The 20,345-nt window shown below is 37.0% G+C and overlaps 1 protein-coding gene across 2 annotated transcripts in view; it reads left to right on the top strand.

The window, feature by feature from the left end:
• Positions 1-10,685: 10,685 nt before the first annotated feature.
• Positions 10,686-20,345, top strand: part of METAP1D (methionyl aminopeptidase type 1D, mitochondrial) — a 67,637-nt gene continuing 57,977 nt past the window's right edge. The window contains exon 1 of one of the 2 annotated variants that reach the window (XM_011357558.2): positions 10,686-10,798. In XM_011357558.2, the coding sequence (XP_011355860.1) occupies positions 10,759-10,798 (40 nt within the window). In that variant the 5' untranslated portion in view covers positions 10,686-10,758. Of the gene's footprint in view, positions 10,799-11,175; positions 11,306-20,345 lie in introns of those variants that run through there. The other variant, XM_023529499.1, reaches the window with a different exon arrangement.

The following is a 20,345-nucleotide window of genomic DNA, read 5'->3' as shown; positions in this document are numbered from 1 at the left end:
TTTGGCTTAATGGGAAGGCTATTTTTCCATGTTTTTGTGAAAATTTTCTCTGATAAGAATTATCTATTTGATTTTTTTAAATTTGTCTTTTGGGAATCTACATTCTCATTTTAGAAGTGGACAACAGATCCAGAGGTTCACTTGCTTAAAGCTACACCCATGAATTAGTGGTAAAGCCAAGACTATACCCTAGGCTTCTGACTTCTTCATCTTCATCTTCATCTCATCTTCCATCAAGTAGGCCAGCCAAGTCTCAAGCATGTCAGCCACTCTTCATAAGAGGGGCTCTTCATAAGAGGGGCTTATTTTTAATTACCATCTGGAAAATACCTTGCTTGCACAACATTTGCCCTAATCACCAGAGAAATACCCTATCTGCCTTCTTGTTTTTATAATCTTAGAGGAGCAGGTATTAGAGAAAGTATGTTGGATTGTAATGACTGAAGTTATTGGTGCCTCACTTGAAGTATAGCTTGAAGTTCCTCATTTCCTCTCAACATTTTCTACTTTTAAATAAATACAACCTTTCTGCATTTCCATATTCCTTTAAATCTTTAATATATACATTTGATTCTCTTTGTATTATGTGCTGTACTAGAATTATACAGTGCATTTAATTTACTCATTTGGCCAGAACTGTCTTTACATTTATAATAAGTAGTATACACATAGTACAAAAATGCTAAAGGGCATACAGTGAAAAGCTCCTCACCCCAATCCTCCAGAAACAACTAGTTTCTATCTTACATATCTTTCAGAGATATGCATAAATGAGCATATATGTATATCTTTTATATATTTTATATACATATGGTAACCTCCCACATATGTTGTTTCCTAACTTGCTTTTTAAACTTAATATCTTGGAGATTACTGGAGCTATCTTGTTTAATGGTTGCACAGTATTCCATTGTATGGATATACCATAAGTTATGCTCCCAGTCCTCTATTTAGGTTGTTTCCAGTATTTTTCATTACAAACTGCTGTGCATATTCTTGTGCATGTGCTGTGTATACATGTGCAAATACAACCGACCCTTAACACAGGTGTTAGCGGTACCGACCACCTGTACAGTCAAAAATCTGTATAACTTTAAGTCTGCCTTCTGCATATGCAGATTCCAAGCACAGATAAAATACAATTGTCCTTGGAACTGTGTGGGTCCACTTAAGTGCAGATTTTTTTAAATCCACATATCAGTGGACCTGTGTAGTTTAATCCCATGTTTTTCAGAAGTCAACTGTATACCTATAGGTTAAAGCCCGAGAAATCAGACTTTAGTCTGACTTCATTCTTACAGTGATTATACTAAAATTATTAACATGAACTAAGGTTACAGAAGCTTGATGCTTTACCAATCTGGAATAAAGTCTATGCAAACAGTAGTATGTTGGGCTTCAACCAACCTCCCTCACATCTAGAATTATGAATTATCTTAAAGGCACAATGAGTTGAATGCTTAGGCCTATGCACATGACTTTCTTTTTGTTTATTCCTTGAGTCTTGCTTAGCTCTTCTCAAACCTTATCCAAAAGAACTGCTCCACAGCAGGGTTTCTCAACCTCAGCAATACTGACATTTTGGGCCAGATCATTCTTTGTTGTATGGGGCTGCCCCATGTACTGTGGGCTGGTTAACAGCACCCCTGGCTAGATGCCAGTAGCACTACCCCCACCTTTAGTTGTAACAACCAAACATGTCTCCAGACATTGCACATGTCCTCTGGGAGGCAAAATCACCTTGGTTGAGAACCACTGGTACAGGAGTTTGAATACCTTTCCATTGTCAACACTTTTTTATTACGTAAAGTGGACATAATATAAAATTCAAAATGAGTAAAGAGTATTTGATGAGAAGTAAGCTGCCTTCCCTTCCATCCAGTCATCCAGTTCACTTCTCCAGAGGCAATTTTACCAGTTTTTTTTCCCCCTTCAGTTAATTATCAGTCTGTAAACATAATTTTTTAATACAAATGATGATATACCATATGCATTACTCAGAATCTTCCAGTTAAATTTAACTCATACCTTTATTAATACATATTAGAATACTTCAATTCTAAACACCTTCATTCTAAACAGCTGTTTGATATTCCATAGTTTGATTTCACTGTGTTTAGCTCAATCCTATATTAATAGGTATTTAAGTTGTTTCCTATCTTCTACTCTTACAAGCAGTGGTGCAGTGAATATTCTTGTGTGTACTCATTTTGCACATGTGGCAGTACGTACGCAAGATAGTAATGGAACTGCTGAATGAAAGTGCATGGACATGTTACATTTTGGTAGGTTTTGGACATATTTGAGACAATACAGAAATTTGAATGACTAAATTAGATGATGGAATTTTGTTAATTTTCATAGTTGTGATAATAGTATTGTGATTGTGTAGAAGAATGTCTTTATTCCTAGGAGTCACATGTTGAAGTATTTAGGATCAGAATCATGACATCTGCAAATGATATTCAAAAGGTCCAGAAAAAAAGTATATGTGGGTGAGATATATATACATACATAAACATAGACATATCTCTGTGTATAAACAAAGCAAACGTGAAAAAAAATTTTAATTATTGAATCTAGGTGGAAAGTATATGTAGGTGTTCAGTGTAAGACTCTTTCAACCTTTCTGCATGTTTTTAAGTTTTCAAAATAAAAATTGAGAAAGAAGATATTGCATATATATATGAAACCAAAACAATACTATGAAAAAGGAATAATCAGTGAATAAGAAAGAGCTCTTAGAAATTTAAAATGAGTGTTCTAATTCAAGCGGCAGAAACTTGGGGTATAAAGTTGAAGAAATTTCCCAGAACATCAAAAAGAAAATATGATAGAAAAGATAAATCAATGTGGGAAATCTGAAAACCAGCTTATTTTCATTTCAGAAAGAAAAAGTAAATAGAAGGACGTTATCAAAGAATGAGAGGATAAGTCCTCAGAGTTGAAGAAATGAATCTTCAAATTAGAAGGGCTCACTGAAGGTTGAGCAAGATTAAATCATCATCACTAACATTTATTGAGTACTTAACATCAGTCATCTTGGTTCTCATGAAAACCTTCTGATATTAGCCTCAAGTGAGATTATTTCACCCAAGGTCAAACAATAAGCAGCAGAGCTAGGATTTTAGCCTAGGCAGTATAATTCACATGGGTTCTTAACCATTATACCACTTACCCAAAAAGATCCACACATGGGCTAAATTATTAAATTTCAAAACAATGAGCATAAAATAAAGATCCTAAATGCTTTCAGAAGGGAAAAACATGGTAACCTGGGAGAGGAAAGGAATTTAAATACGATTAGACTTTTTATCAGCCATACTGCATGCTAAAAGACAATGGAACAATATCTTTAAAATTCTGATGGAAAATTATTTTGAATCTAGAATCCTATATCCAAACTATCAGTCAAGTGTAAGAATAAAATAAAGGTGGTTTTGAAGATCTAAGAAACCGGAAGTCTTACTTCACACCTTTCTGATAAAGTTACTTGTAGATCTATTTTAGCAGCATGAAGGCAAAATCAAAGTGCATGTATGATGTGGAATCTAAGAAATAATAAAACTGATCTGATTCCAACAAAAAGAAATGAGATAGCAAATGAATTGCATGTCTTGGAATTGGTCCAAATTACAATAGAAAATTATTAACTCCAGAAAGAAAAAGAGTACAAGAAAGTCAGAGTCCAAATATAATAAACTACAGTTGGCATGGCTTTGAGCAGTAACTAGGAACAGAAATAGTTCAAAGTGGTTGAGTATGGAGTCAGACAGACTAGGAAAAGGTGGGATAGGAGACTTGCTTTTCATTATAAATCTTGTTGTAACTGCATGTTTTTAAAAACTTACTTTTAAATGAAATTTTGTTTAAATAATATTATATTGTACAGCAACTGAAGCTCCATATAATTGTCAAATGAAATACAACTGTAAACCAAGGAAAATTTTTAAATTAGTTTACCTGAAGCAGACAAGTGGCACCATTAAATAGCGAGACTGCGCTCAGCCTGACTTCCACAAAGCAGAACTCACAAAAAAACAAACAAAAAAAGTGAAGAGCTTTCTTATAAATAACTAAATAAATAAATAATGAATGAATGAATGAATGAATGAATGAATGAATAAAAGCGATGCTCAGTCCTTTTCTTTGGAGACCGATTCTCAAAGAATCATGGTTAACCACCCATGCAATTTTTGGCTATCGAAAACAAATTGTCTCTACTTTTGTTATCTTGGTTCTATGAATCAACAGACACTAAGTGAAAAACCAAAGTTTAGAATTTTTATGTCATAATTTGGGGGCTTTCCATTAACCCTGTGGAGAAATACAATGCAATAAAAGTGTAATGCTATTTCATGAATATCTGAAAAGCTATGTTGTATAAGATGCTACAAGGAATGCCATATAGATGTCTTATAAAAAATTTTTTTTGAAACCTACAGTGTTATAATGTACACAGGCTGGAAAAGGGATGAATCTTCTGTCTTACAACCTTTCTGGACCTACCTTTATCTTAAAATCGGAAGGGGTAGAGTTAGAATTGGATTAGGTGATCTTTGAAGCCCTTTCCAGTTCTTCAACTGTATACTCTCTCTTCCAACTTAATAAAAGCCAGTTGGAAAATGTGCTTTGGTTAGACTCTCAGTTCACCTGGACAGTTCTTTAGATTTCTGATTAATAATTTTGGCAGGTGAATCTGTGTGGAAGTCTTGGGCTGTACAGTTTGTTTGCCTGGCTCTCAGAGTCCCCTTTGTGAAGGCTGTAGGGCCACCCCAGTGAGGCTTGTTTGCTGTCTGTTCCTAGAGCAGCTGCCGCTTTTCTTCCTTTATCCTTTATCGAGCAAAAGAAACTGCAGTGATGTTTGTATGTGCTTCAGATGAGGAGAATGGTCTCCAGACAGGTTATTCTCTGGGCTAAAGTGGATGGGGTGAGCACAGAGCAGCTCAGCTCAATGGGAAGAGAGGTGGAGGCAGCATCTGCCCTCTTGTTTGTTTCAACAGTGTCAATCTTGAATACAGAATTTGTTGAGTGAGAGGCGAGCAGAAGTTAAGAAATGTACTACTGCTTAGTTTGTCAGCCAGTCTAGGGAGTGGAGGTGGAGAGTGGGAGGGAAGAAAGGGACATACTGCTAGTTTTCTTTTTCTATTATTAAATCCCTTGTTATTTCATAATTACTTTGAGAGTCTTACTGCAGTGTATTTTGCATAACTGTTAACTGACCAAAGAGTATTGTTTCATGCTTAAAGATAGGCTACATCAAAATCACAAATATTTTCAACCTTTTGACATTAATGGTCAAACTCACACAATCCTAAAGAACTATGTATTTTTACTCAAATGCACTAAGAATTAAACAGCAAACACAGAACCAGAAATTCAGCAAAAGAATAAGCTAGATGGAAAAATATGAGAAGGTAACTAGGAATGTACCATCACTTCAGGAGGGAAAGAAAAAAAACAGTAAAATAATATTACAAAAGGGTTGAAAACAATGAAAGAAGAGAAACAAGTGCAAAGTGAAGACAAAAGGAAAAGAGATTGCACAGTAGACTGCTTGCTATAAAGACATAGGTAATATTATTCATTCCTGTCCTTTTGCATATGGTTTGCCTAGTCTGTTGTCTTTTATTGTATACAGATATGTATGTGCTCATGGTAAAAACAGATAGCTCCCCTTAGAAAGTCTAGCAAATGGTATATTGTAGAAAAAAAAAAAACTGGATGAATGTACCTCAACTCGCTAACAGTGATTACGTGGAGAGAGGTTTTCTGGGGGGACTTCTACTTTCTCTATTATACATTTCAGTATTTTAAAAATGTTTTTAAAGAGTACATATTACGTATATGTATAAACAGAAAAGAAAAACCAAAACACTTTTTAAAAATTTCAACAAGGAAATTGAGAGCATTTTCCTTTTTCTTTTACAAATGTGGATTAGAGGTGCTACAGGAAGCATATTTCCCTTTCACCTTCATCTTTGCAAGGAATGAAGGAGATTAACAGGTGCAATCTCCTGGGAACTTATATAATTAGAGTTTAGCATTTTTCTCACTTCTTGGCAGCCAGGGATAGCCAGAATCTGTGACCCCTCGCTCCTGGCACTACTCCTATGGGGCGGTATTTGGTCTTCCTTTGTGGACAATCTTGTGAGCATGTTAGTCTCAGATTTTCAATTAGTTTCTTAAGAGCAAAAATCATATCTTATCTCCTTTGAGCCTAGCATAGGCACTTAAGTATATATGATTGGCTGATTGATCACTAAATTCTCTTGGAAACTTTTTACCTTTCTTCCTTACTCTGAATGGACTTCTTCATTCTCCAGAAGGATATAAGCAAGTGCTACTTTCCCAGGGATTGCTAAATGTGAATAGATGGCAGTTGCTAATGATACATATTTTTATTTAAATTTCATGGGGCAAATGCATGATTCTGCTTTAATCCAACTAACCTCAGAGCAGTTTTATCAGAAAACTCAGATGCATCAGTGAGTGAGGTTTGGGACCATCCACATCCTCTTCCCTATAGCCTTCCCAGACCTTCCCTCCCTTGGCTCTTGCCAACCATTCCAGGTGAGTAACTACTCCTGCAATGAATGGGTAGGCTGTTATGCTGCATGATTTCTGATTACAATCTCCCATAGTATCTTTCAAGCCAAGGGGTTGAACCAGCTTGAAAAGAATACTGGCCAGACTGGACTTGAGAGCAATAACTCCTGTAGGACAATACTTTGGTCTTACCCTACAGCTAAGTCTGCTCTGTCTGGTCCTATTCTACTCTGCTTACCCTGACAGACTGCTCAGGAGGGTGTAGCATGTTATTTGCTGAGCCCATTGGATTAGCCCTATAGATGGCTGTAGGTCCCTGAAATCTTCAGAATTTCAACATAGGATCAGGTAGGGCAATCTTGTTAGAAGTGGGTGGGGCTTAAAGTTTCATTTGCATAGAAATTATATGACTGAGAAAATGTCATTAGATAAATCAAAAATGTGAGGGGCAGGAGGGTCACCTACAACTAAAGCCCCTCTCCCTTGTCCCCCAGCTCTCTCTTGGCACTGCTATAGATCAAGAAAATAGGGAACAAGCAACAAGGAGAAATCCTCTTGATTTCTTATAACTGCCTTGTGTATGGCATCACTTTCCCTCAAAAAATATGAGGCATTTACACATTTTCGCTAAGGGTACCCTTAAATTATCCAGTAACATATTACCCAGTAACATACCAAATGATTAGTGTAGAAAATGACATTCTGCCAGCAAGTTGGCTAAAAGAGTGCCCTAGAAACTTTCTGCCTGAACACGTAATCATTTGAAGCTGGACACTTTACTCATTTACAGGGGTCTGGTCCAATCAGCTATTGAGACAGGTTCCTATAGTACGTACAGACTATGTTTATGCAGGACTCCCAGTTCCTGGAAAGAATGTTCATTTAACTTAAAAAATGTCAATAAATAAAAGTACTTCCTCATACTAAGGTTAGACAAATTAGTGGGCAGGACTGAAAATATTCTTTTCAAACCATAGAGTAAAATGCTAAGAAACGATCCTGAAATCAAATCAAAAGACCACTTTTTCTGATTCAGAGGGCAAAACTGATAAGCAAGGTCAGGAAGACTGAATGAAGGCAAGACGATAGCCCCACGAAAGCTGTGCAGGTCCCAGAGCACCAGCTTACTTAACAGGCCATAGAACTTGCTCTGCGTCCAGTAGAAAATACCACAGTATTTCAGTTAGTTTTACAATGCGTTCATATACAACAATTTTCTTCTACAAATATGTAAGCACCTTAGTCTTTATTCTATAGCCTATGTTTTTAAGTATCTTGCATTATAGGTAATCCTAATGAGTATTTTAAAATCTAAATTTGTGAAACAAGTAACAGAATGATGTATTACAAAACGAAATTTATTTTTAAAGGATTTCAAGTCACATAATCGCCTAGAGCATTTTAAAAATGTGAATGTGAATTACAAATGCAATATGTACATTACAGAAACCGAGATAATTTAAATATCATAAACTATATATAACTTGAAAAAGTTATATAGTATAAGTCTATAATAAAATATCATTAAGTCGAAGGAGGAAGGAAAAACTGACTTCAAAAATATGAATATCAGAATTTATTTCTGATTTATTTCTTTTATAAAAGATAAAAAGATTTTAAAAGATACTAATAAGACATGATCTTTTAAAAATGAAGGTAAAAGACCTATAAAACAATAATTAATCACAATTAATAAAAATATTTTACCACTGAAGAATGAATATTTGGACACAGAAACTGAAGATATTAAGAAGTTATACTTTATTTTCTGAAACCTAGTTTTGAAAAATTATTCAATTTTTTATTCAAGAATCCCAAGTACAAATTCTGAATAATGGCAGAAGTTCAAATCAGTGAGGTGCCACAATATAATTAAACTTCATTTCACAAGTAGGAAGATGGGCAGAAATGGAGTAGAGAAGTGAATCAGCACTGGTTACTCATCTAAATGAAAGCATAATGCCCTGTGTGCCCAGGATCACAGAATATTAGAATTGCAAGGGATCTCAGATGTCAGTGGTCTAGCTCTTTATCCTATTGGTCAATGTACATATATCATAAATTGATTTTAGAGGACACATGCTGGCAGCTTTTAATCCTTCTAATGTCAGAAGGACATAGTATGAAAACAGCCAAATCAAGGATCGGTGGATGAGCTATCACCTGTGCAAGTTCCTATCTGCTTCACTTCTTGCTTATCTTAGATATCCACATTCTATGCTGAACTTCTTGGGCATTCCACCAAGGTGGTGCTACCTGAGTCCTCATAGTGTTTCCTTTTCCTTATCTTTCTAGTTGCAGGTGAATAAACTGTGTACTTGTTTTCCACAGGTTGGCTGACCTGAATCATGTGAACATGTATTCAATTTTAGATGTGTTCAAAATTGGGATTAATGCCTTCTGACCTTTTGCTAGGGATTTCTAGGTGTTTTTGTCCCCCTGCCTCCCGCCCCTCCCCGCACACTTCCTGAGACTCTGTGCCCTGCTAACTCTCAGGCTCCCTTGCTCCATTCAGATTGTTGGTTTCAGTTATACAGAGGACAGATTTACCTCATTCAAAGACCTTCTCCTTGGAACTGATCTGAGTTTTAAAAAGGTGGAGCTTGAAATAACATGTAGGAATACTTTTCATTCTCAGTCTCGTCTGTCTTGTTTACATCAGTGGAAAACATTATTTCTCTTTATCTTTCAAGGTGACCCAAAAGCATCCAAAACTGGGTCTCCGAGAAGTATAGTGTATGTTCCCTAATGAACTTCCAAAATTCACTCTTTTTAAAAGTAAAAACATCAGGACTACATAGTCATTATAAAGAATGAGCCTGAGCTAAGTGTTCTGAGATTTGATGCTTATGATGAGTGGAAAAAACAAACTGTAACAGTGATTCCATTTAGAATATTCTAAATGTGATTCCATTTAGAATATTTACACACATTCGCCTGTAAAAGGATGATGCACACAGTGGTTAACTGGAGAGTGGGACTGTGGGGCGTAGACAGAATGAGGAAGAGGACTTGCACTTTTTCATTTACTCATTTCTGAACTGTCTGAATTTTTCACTGAGTGTGTAATTAAACTGAATTCTTAAAAATTAATTAGGAAATATCACACACATTTACCAAGAATCCTTATCAATCTTCACTGCATTTAAAGTCCGGGAATCTGTTACATTCTTGGTTTGACTGGTTCCATGGAGCGTTCGATTCCTTCACCAGACTTTCCTTGAATTATCAGGTTCTTTGCTGGGCACAAGGCTACCAAGATGAATAATACCTGGTCCATGATAAGATGAAATCTGCCCCAGAACGCAGATAAGAGGAAAAGTGAATTTGGTACAAATGGGCACCGCCATCACTAGGGATACATCAGCTCCCTTACTTGACTCAGAATTGGCATTCTGCAGGCTACATCTTTTGGCAGCACAATTGGCAGACGTTATCATCACATTCTTAAAAGTCAAATTTAGGATTACGACTCCAGTTAATACCGCTGAGCAGGAGGCGTCCTTGGGGAATAAGTCCCCTGAACATACCCACTGGGGTACCCAGTATAGATTTTGCAGCTGCATATAAATCCTGTCTTGCCTGGAGTCTCTGCTGAGTAACGTAGATTCTGGAACAACCAAGGGGCAGGTGGTGACTTTGAACCAAATTTTACCTTTCAACTGAATCCAGAGAAATAATTTACCAAAAAAAAAAAAAAAAAAAACCTAGGCAACTGGTCATCTTTTGGTCCAGAGTATATTAAATTCCTTAAATTGAAAAAAAAAAAAAAAAAAAAAATGGCAAACGATGCAAAGTGCTATGTTGAACGCTAGATTGTGCTTTATTTTTTCCTCCCAACTTCACGTTTCCATGCACCAAAATGTTGATGCTACAAATACTGGATGCCACCCTTACCTGACCGGCTTCTTCCATCCCACCTGGGCGCGGGGGCTCAGCGCGAACTCGCGAACCGCGGCTGGAGCCCGCCTCTCGCGGCCGTAGCCGGCTCAGCGGGCCGCGGGTTCCCTCGCCGGCCCCGAGGACAGAGCCGTTCCGCCGCCGGAGCTCCCGCAGTCAGCCCCCTGCGCGCACGCGCGCTCCCCTCGGGCGGTCTCGGTGCCTCCGGTCTTCGGCGCCTCCGGTCTTCGGCAAGGCTGCGACTGGACACCTCCGGAGGGAGGGGCGGGGCGGCGAGCGAGGATTTGCGGCCACGTGACCTGCGCCAACATGGCGGCGCCCAGCGGCGTCCACCTGCTCGTCCGTGGAGGTAAGCACGTGGATGACAGCACCGTGGGGTTCTTACCGTTGCCTACTAGCTGTGCATTAGGGTTCAAAAGGATACACATTCCCGCTCAGACATCTCGGCGCACACGAATGTACTTTCAGATACTCCGGACACGCTCAGGCACACTCGATGACACATCGACACGCCGCAGGAACAAACAACACATTTGTTTACTGGTTACTCGCCTAGACCACGACACTGCGTGGCATCTATTCTCAGGCACTCCTTGAGATGTTTGGGACGTTCTCTGAAGTTTTCTTCCCCTACCTCAATTGTATAATTAGCGTTGCAAACTTATTTATTCTGACCGCGGAGCGATAAAACCATGGTAACTCTGAAATGCGCTTGCACACCCCGTTGCCGTAGAGAAGGCAACTTGTGTCTGTTGTAACGATACAACACGTCTTTTGAGGAACTTGCAAAATGTGACTGTTTTCTTCCAGTGATTTAAGGTTAAGAAGAAGAGAAGTTATGTCTGGGTAGCTCTCAGTAAGTGTTATCTTTGTGTGCATGGTGAGATTTTAGTAAATGTACAAATGCTTTTGCAACTGACTTAAGAAAATATTTGTTGGATTTGAACTAGTTTCTGAATCTTTGTTGGGAAGAACTAGGAAGTTGTTTCAAGGATGGGGAAAGGGGAACTAACATAGTTTGACTACTTAGATGTAAACAGCCCTGCGAGGTAAATATTATTTTCATAGTCAATAGCCACCATTTATTAAGTGCCTTCTAAGTACTTGATGGTGTGTTAAGGACCTTACCTATGCTAGCTACCTTTAAAAACCCAAATGAGTTAGACGTTATTCCATGATCGCGGGTGAGAAAAGTGAGGCAGAAAGGTTAAATAATTTAATTAAGTTCACACAGATTGTAAGGGGCAAAATGGGCATGTGAACATAAATTTGATTTTTTTTTTTTAAATGCTCATTCCTCTGCACTGAGCGGCATGGTCTCTCCATAGAAATGTAATTTTGAATTGTGTGTCAGATTTACTGGAGATTATTAGAAAAAAAGAGGTTAGAGTGGAGGAAAGGAAGAAATCTAAAAAGAAGTGCTTGAAGTTAAAGCTGTATAGCCATGAGAGAGAGGAAGGAAGCTGGTGGAAGTAAACACTTAGACCTAAGCGTTATCCTGTTGTCCTTCCACAATTCACGTGGAGGGAGCCGAAGCTGTGCGAGGAGGTGGAGCAGACTGCTGGCAAGTCCAGCAGAAAGTCTAAGAAAGGCACAGTTGGTGTGTGTGTGAAGTAGTTTGGCCTTTCAGAGGGCCATGTGGCAATGTGTATCAAGATGTAAGGTATATATACCTTTTACTTAACAATTATGCTTTTAGGAATTTAGTATAAGAGAACAACAAGATGAGCATGCAAAGATATATGAATAAAATGAAATGTTATAATAATAATAAAAATTGGAAATATTGGACAGAATCTGAAATGTCCACTGGTAAGAGAATGGCTAAATAAATTATGGTTCATGGAGTGCTATGCAGCTATTAATAAAGATGACATAGATGTACTGTAGACTTAAATAGTCATTAACATATACTGAAAAGGCAGGGTATAAAACAGTATCTCACATATGTAAAATTACATATCTTTGTTTTCTTATGTGTATGTATGCACAGAGAACTCTAAATGATGTTTACCCAGATGTTCATAGCTGGTGTACTAGATGGTGAGATTGGATTGATTTTTATTTTCTATGTACTTGATGTGTTTGAATTTCATACACTGAGCAGATAGCCTTTTTGTTATCCAAAGCGGTAACTTTATTTTTTTTACTTAAAAAAATTTTTTTTTAAAGAAAGAAATACAAAAGGCATTAAATGTTTGACTGGGGCAAGACCCAGGGGGAAAATGTCCTTTACTATGCATATACTCTGTAACAAAGCAAAATGTCTGTATAATTTGTAATATAAGAAAGGATCATCTTCAAGATTTCCATGAAAACCGTAAATGGAAATTACTTATATAGACTCATTACTATAATTTAAGATGCATATAATGCCACTAATATTTTATTTTTTATTTTAACAAATGTAAAAAATATTTATAAATGCTTCTGTTTATTTATGACTCTAAGGCCATTGATTCTTCCACTGAGAATCTATGGTGGTTACCATAGTGGTTTTTCAAAAATTTAACCTCTAGGTAGGGGAGGGGCTATTGTACATCACGAATTAAGTGCTTTAAACTTTTCTCAACTGACCTGAGATCCTTACTATCTTGTATAGCTTATGTAGGAAGTGTATCCTCAGTTTTGCCACACCAACTTAGAATTAAATTTGGGGATGCAGTCCATGTGTGATTTGGAAAATGCTAATATTAATAAGGAGCCTCCTGTGACTTAAACCGTTTTATATTGCTAGCCAGAGAATGAAAATGAATTTTTGCCATATGATTGATATTTGTTAATAGATATCTTTCAACTGTATTATAATATGGCTTGTTACTATATAAATTAAGACATACTTAATCAAATCTTGGCCCTAAAGTCCCGGAAGTCAGATGTTTCCCTAAAGCCATGTTTGCTCCTAACATTTTTCCTCTATTTGAAACAGTGCTCTATAACACAGCTCCTGTCTGTCATTGAAATTATGAAATTTCAGTGCATAGTACAGGACATGTAGACCCTCAATCATGAATACTCTGCAGTCATTTAAAAAAAATGATATTCACCTGTATTTGTTGACATAGAATGATATCTACAACATATATTATTTGGAAAAAGCAAGTTTAATAATAGTTCTATTTTTCATAATCAAGTGCTGATATCTCCATGTGTATGTCTAAGTGTGTAAAGTACTTACTAATATATATATATTTATATAGAGAGAGAGAGTGAGAGAGAGAGAGGGAGGAAAGAGGAGAGGAGAGAGAAAATGGTATTTACTTAAATATTCAGTTTTTATGAAATGGTCCCTTTCCCCAAGTATTGGAAATCTTTGAAAATGTAGGTTAGGTGTTATATATCTTAGTCAATGTAACATATCTGGCAAAGATGGGAGGAGAATAATATGTGTGCAGAACTTTGAACATTTTATTTTTTGAGTTAAAACAACTTTTTCTAGTAGAGATTGGATTTCCTTTTAAGCTTTTGAGTATAGAGAATTTCCAACATACACAAAAGTAGAGAAAACAGTACATTAAACTCCCACATACTCATCACCTAGTTACAACAATCACCAATTTATGGCCACTTCTGTTTCATCTTTGTCCCTAGCAACTTTCCCTCCCCCAAGCTGGATTATTTTGAAGCATATCCCAGCTATCATAATTTCAACTGTAGATTTGTTATTTATATCTAAAAGAAAGGGAGTCTTTTTAAAATAATTTTTTTATTTTTCAGTTACAGTTAGCATACCTGTACATGTCGTACAGGTATATGACATGGTGATTGGACATTTATATAGCTTACGAAGTGATCACTCCGATAAATCATAGTACCCATCTGATACCATACATAGTTACTACAATATTATTGACTATATTCTTTATGCTATACTTTACATCCCCACGACTATTTTGTAACTACCAATTTGTACTTTTTAATCCCTTCCCCTTTTCACCCCCCAACCCTCCTCCCATCTGGCAACCATCGAAATGTATCTGAGTTTGTTTCTGTTTTGTTTATTTTTATCTTTAGATTCCACGTGTAAGAGAAAATCATATGGCATTTGTCTTCCTTTGTCTGACTTGCTCCCCTCAGCACAATACCCTCTAAGTCAATCTGTGTTGTTGCAGATGGCAAGATTTCATGTTTTTCATGGCTGAGTAATATGACAGGATGCCTTTTTTATTTTATTCATATATTGTACTTATCAGCTCTAGAATTTCCATTTGGTTCTTTTCTTATAGTTTGCATTTCTCTGTTGAGATTTCCCAGTTCACTCGTTATGTCCATGTTTTCCTTTAAGTACTTGAATATACTTATTTATAATAGCTGTTGTAAAGTCCTTATCTATTAATTCTGTCATCTGGGTGATCTCAGGGTCTGTTTCTGTTTTCTTGACTGCTCTTTTTTTTCTTGATTGTGGATCACATTTTTATGCTTCTTCATTTGTTATCTAATATGTAATTGTATATGTTACATAATGGATAATACCTTGTGGATAATATATTTTTTCCTTTAAAATATGTTTTAAAGAGTTTTGTTCTGGCAGACAGTTAAATTACTGGCAAATCTTTTTGATTCTGCCAGGCTTGGTTTTATTCTTTATTTTAACGTTAGTCCTAGAGTGTAACCCTTACTCAAGTGCAGAGATCAGCAATTTTTTTTCTGTAAAGGGACAAATAGTAAATATCTTAGGCTTTTGTGGGCTGCACAATCTCTACTGCAACTACTCGACCTTGCCAATATAGTGCAAAAGCAGCACAGACAATATATAAATCAATGAGCATAGCTATGTTCCAATAAAATTTTATTCACAAAAATAGACAGTGAACCAGATTTGGCTCACAGGTCTTTATTTGCCCACCCTTGCTCTGCCAGTGCATGGTTCTTACTCCTCAGGTGTGGTCTTTCTAAGGTCTCAGTTGAATGTCTGTGGGGCCCAGTGAAGTCTGTCTACTCTGGTTGTGCTGGATCTGTGACTTCTTTCAGTGTTGCAACCACTGGAATCTCTCTACTCAGCTCTCAGCCTGCAGCAATTGTCTGGTGATCTTGTGCCTCTTTTCCAGTACCCTGCCACACAAATTCCAGCTGCTTCGACAGCCAGGTGTCTGCTCTCTGCCTCCCTAACTAAGCACTGAGGTACTGTGCATGGCTTGGGCTCCACCTACAATGCCACAATTGGGATGGTTTCCTCAGGCAGAATGCTGGGGCCAAACTGGGCTCATCTTGTGTATTTGTTCACTCTCAAGGTTCACCGTCCTGCATTGTTCAATACCCAATGCCAAAAAATAGCTCCTTCATGTTTTGTCTAGTTGTCTGGTTGTTAACAGCAAGAGGGAATTCTAGTGTCAGTTATGCCAACATGGATAAAAGATGATGCTATTTTTTTTTTAAACTATACATTTATTTTTCCTTCTTTCTTGCCCACCCTCCACCCTCGGCCTGAAATTTATTTATTGAAGCAATTGGTTAGTTAATCTGCCCTGTGGAACATTCCATATTCTGGATTCTGCTGATTATATGTCCAATGGGGTCATTTAAAAAATGTTCCTCTGTAAACTGACAGATCTAAGGCCTGGTTTGATTTAGGTTAGACTTTTTTTGTCAAGAATACTTCAAAAGGTGTTGCTTTTTGTGATGTTAGTGGTTATTGGTGATTATTACCTGGCTCCTTTAATTCATTAGTAGTTAGCAAAATGATAATATTTTAATTTGATTATACCTTCTTCATTCATTAGTTAGAAAATGTCTACAGAGAGAAATTTTCTCATCAAATATTTGATTCCAAGACCTCATCTTGGAAAGGAAAATTAAATGCTTGATTTGTTCTCTTTATTTACCAATTTTTAAAGTACAGTTGTTCTCCCTTATCTGTGGTTTCAGTTACCCTTGGTCAGTTATGGTCCAAAATGTTAAATGGAAAATTCCAGAAATAAATAATTCATAAGCTTTAAATTACATGAAGTTCTGAATAGCATTATGAAATCTCCCATCATCCTACTCTGTCCCGCCAGGATGTGAGTCATCCCTTTGTCCAGAATATACACATTCTACACTACCCACCCAGTAGTCACTTAGCAGTGAGGCTACTAAATGTATTAGACCTGTTATCAGAGAAAGGGGGTGAGGTGGGGAGAGAAACCACATATCTTATAATTGTTCTGTTTTATTTTTAGTTGTGTTAACCTCTTACTGTGCCTAATTTATAAATTAAACTTTATCATCGGTATGTATGTAGGGAAAAACATAGTATATATAGGGTTTGGTACTATTCACAGTTTCAGGTATCCATTGGGGATCTTGGAACATGTCTCCCACAGATAAGGGGTACTACTGTAACGGATTTATCCTCCAAAAGTGACCAATAGATTGTTTAGAATCAAATAGATTTATTTTTAATTTTGTATCTACTTCTTTAATTTTCTGAAAGTGTATGAAAGGTTCATGCAGTATTGAAATATAATTCTAAAACAGGATTATAAGATTCAAGATAGAAGAGCAAAAGCTATTGATGGAAGTAGCATTTTAAAAAATGAATTTAGAGAATTCCTCTTACAACTTAGAGTAGATTGTAGGGTAAAAAAGGATTGAACATACTCCAGAGTTTGTTGTAAGTTGAGTCCCAAAGTATTATTCATATTAGAGAAATGAGATGTCATATCTTGTGCTAAGAATAAATATGCTTCTTATTATCCCAAGGGTGATTGTATATAAGATGAAAAGGCAACTGGGTAAAGATCTGATTTTGGATCCTCCTTCTACATCTTATCACATGAATTAAAGTAACTTAATTTTCCACTCAATTTTGCTATGAACCTAAAACTGCTCTAAAAATTAAGTCTATTGAAAACAACTTAATCTTTCTGAATTTCACTTTCTTCATCTGTTAGAAAAAAAGTAGAGGGTATAAAATTATCTAAGTCAAAAGAAAATTAAGTGAGAGAACTTACGAAAGTGCCTTGCATTAGAAATGTCACTTTCCTTTTCTCAGTTCTCCACTGGTTAAAGCAATCACAAGGCAGCCCAGATTCAGGGGAAGGAACGCGGAATCCCTCTTGGTGGGGTGTATCAATGAATGGTGACATCATAAGGCTGTTTTCCGAATGCAGTGGGAAAGGGAGAATGAACTCCCCAAATATGTGCAACATTTTGTCTATATGAGCACCTTCCTGAAGGAAAATATGCCTGGCTTTTTTATTAATTTCTCAAAGTAAGATGTGATTGAATAAAAATAGCATCTCCCTTAGAATAGCAAAGTTGATACTCCTCCCATCAAGAGGTTGGATCTGTATCCCCTCTCCTTGAATCTAGGCTAATGACAGCTTCAACTGAAAAAGAATGGAGGAGGTGATGCTGTGTGACTTTCAAGGCTGTCATAAAAGGGGATGCAGCTTCTGCCTTCTTCACTGGAACAGCCATGAGGTACCATGTAAGAAACCCAACTACCCTGGGGCTGCCATGTTGTGAAGAAGCCAAACCACGTGGAGAGGCTACTTGAAGGTGGTCCAGTCAGGAGACCTAGTCTTTGAGCCATTCATTGCAGGCACCAGACATGCGAATGAATGAGCCTTTACATGATTCCAGCCCTCAGCCATCGAGTCATCCCCAGCCTTCAGGTCTTCCTGACTAAAGACCTCAGAGATCATGTTGCCTCAGACATTCATTTCCGAACTCCTGACCCAAACAATCCATGACCATCATAAAATTATTAGGGTTTTTTTTTTTTTTTTACACTGTTGGATTTTTGGATAACTTGTTACACAGCAATAGTAACTGCAACAGTACATAATCCTACTATTTCAGTGGAAAACCTAAAAAATCACTTGTATGGAGTAAATGCAAGCAGTAATAAAATGTCTCCTGCAAAACTTGGAGTCACCTCACCCAACAAAGTATGGCTTTTCACTAGGTATTTATAATTATTTCATAGTTTAGATGAATTTTTATCAATCTGGAGTTATTTTTATCCTAAGTGATATTACTTAGTATCATAGCTGACATTTCACCTTTATCAGGTTTCAGGGAGAACTGAGGTAGAAAGTTAACCCAAGGTCAAATTTGTTAATAGAGAAATATCCATGGAGAAAAGCAAAGTAGCAATATTAATATTGGACAGAATAGTATTGAGGGCGAAAAACATCGGTTAGAACAAAGAGGTTAATGGACCTTTTCTCTCTCTATACTCACTGTCCCCTTAATGATCTCATCAGTCCCATGACTCTAAACACCATCCATTAAGCTCTTGATTCCCATACTAAATCCCCCAGCCAAGATTTTTCTCCTAAATTTCAGACCCATACATCCAAGTGCCTACTGAACATTGCCACTTGGCTGTCGAATAAACATCCTCAAAATCAACATGTTCAAAACTCCAAAACTGGACTTCTAATCTCTTCCCTAAAATTTGCTCCTCTCCAAACACTTCCCTAGTTTAGTTGATGGTAAGTTTGTCCTGTCAGTTTCTCAGACCATAAACCTTCAAATCGCCCCCCAATTCCTTTCTCTCACTCTGTATCTAATCTGTCAAATCCTGTTGAATCTAACTTTAATGTATACCTAGGATGTAGACATTTGTCACCCACACTGTCACCACCCTGAGTTGAGCCACTGACATATCTTACCTGGATTATGGCAATAACTCACTACTGGTCTTTCTGTTTCTACCCTTGCCTTCATTTATTCAGTTCTCAACACAGCAGCCAGACTGATCTTTGAAAAATGTAGGTCAGATCATGTCATTCTTTTGCTCAAAACTGATTTCACTCAGAGTAAAAGCCAAAGTCCTTATAATGTCCTATAAGGCCCTAGTCACAGTACTTAACACATTCTTCACAAGGAGAAGGATTTTCGTTCGTGTTGTTTCCTAGTATATACCAAGCACCTAGAATAATGCCTGGCATATGATAAGCATTCAATAAAGATTTTTGAATGAATGAATGAATGAAAAGTGGCTAGTTCGTGATGATACAATAAAGTTATTAACAATGAATCTTTATAAATCAAATAACATGTTAAAATACATAAGCAAAAGCGGTTAGAAATAAAAGGAAAAAATGAGTAAAACCACAATCATAGTGGTAAACTTTAGCATTATTCTAATTCAGCAGTTCAAGTAGTCATACTAAGGTTTCTGAAGTTCAGAATGTTGTAATTAGTAATTTTGATTTAATATTAAGTTTTATACCTTGTATTAAAGTTTTTTTTTACAAATATACATGAAGTAGGATAAAACTTGATAAGTTATACCACTAAAAACCTCAGTAAGTTCTAGAAAGAAAAATCGTGTAAACTGCATTTTCTCATCACAAAGCAATAGTGCATGAATTAATGGGGAGCAAGACCTGACCCCAGTGTTAGAGAAACACGAAAAGCACCTAGGTGGTGGAGGAGGCGCCATTAAAACTGCACTCGACTTGGAATACTCAGTTCTTGTTCTCCATGAGTTCATAGTCCTTTATGGAAATCAGACATGTAAATCAGTTATTACAATAGAGTAGGATAGATGCACAGAGGTAAGCAACTGGTGCAATGAGATCATCACAGGAGGAGAAGACTGAGCTGAGTCCTCCTGTGCAAGGAGGGCCTGGTGAGATGAAGGAGTCTAGAGGCAGAGACAGCCTCTTGTCCAAGGGCAGGGAGAGTAGTGAGAGCTTTCTGGGCCTCTGCCATGTCATATGGCAGGTAACCAGAGTGAGAGCTAGGAAGTAGCCAGAGGGGAGGTTGGAGATAGCTACTTTCAGCAGTAGAATATACAAGACTTAGGGACCACCTGAATGGGACAGCTGAGGCATGTGTGTGAGAAGAGGTGAAGATTCCAGACTCCTACTCCCTTAGGGTTGGAGGAAATGATAGATGTGCATGCAAATGATAGATTTTCAGGTGGGAGATAGGACAGCAAATTGAAGAAACTCTTC

This window comes from Pteropus vampyrus, unplaced genomic scaffold, assembly GCF_000151845.1.
Source record: "Pteropus vampyrus isolate Shadow unplaced genomic scaffold, Pvam_2.0 Scaffold2, whole genome shotgun sequence".
Lineage (NCBI taxonomy): Eukaryota > Metazoa > Chordata > Mammalia > Chiroptera > Pteropodidae > Pteropus > Pteropus vampyrus.
This window is presented reverse-complemented; position numbering and strand designations above follow the sequence as displayed.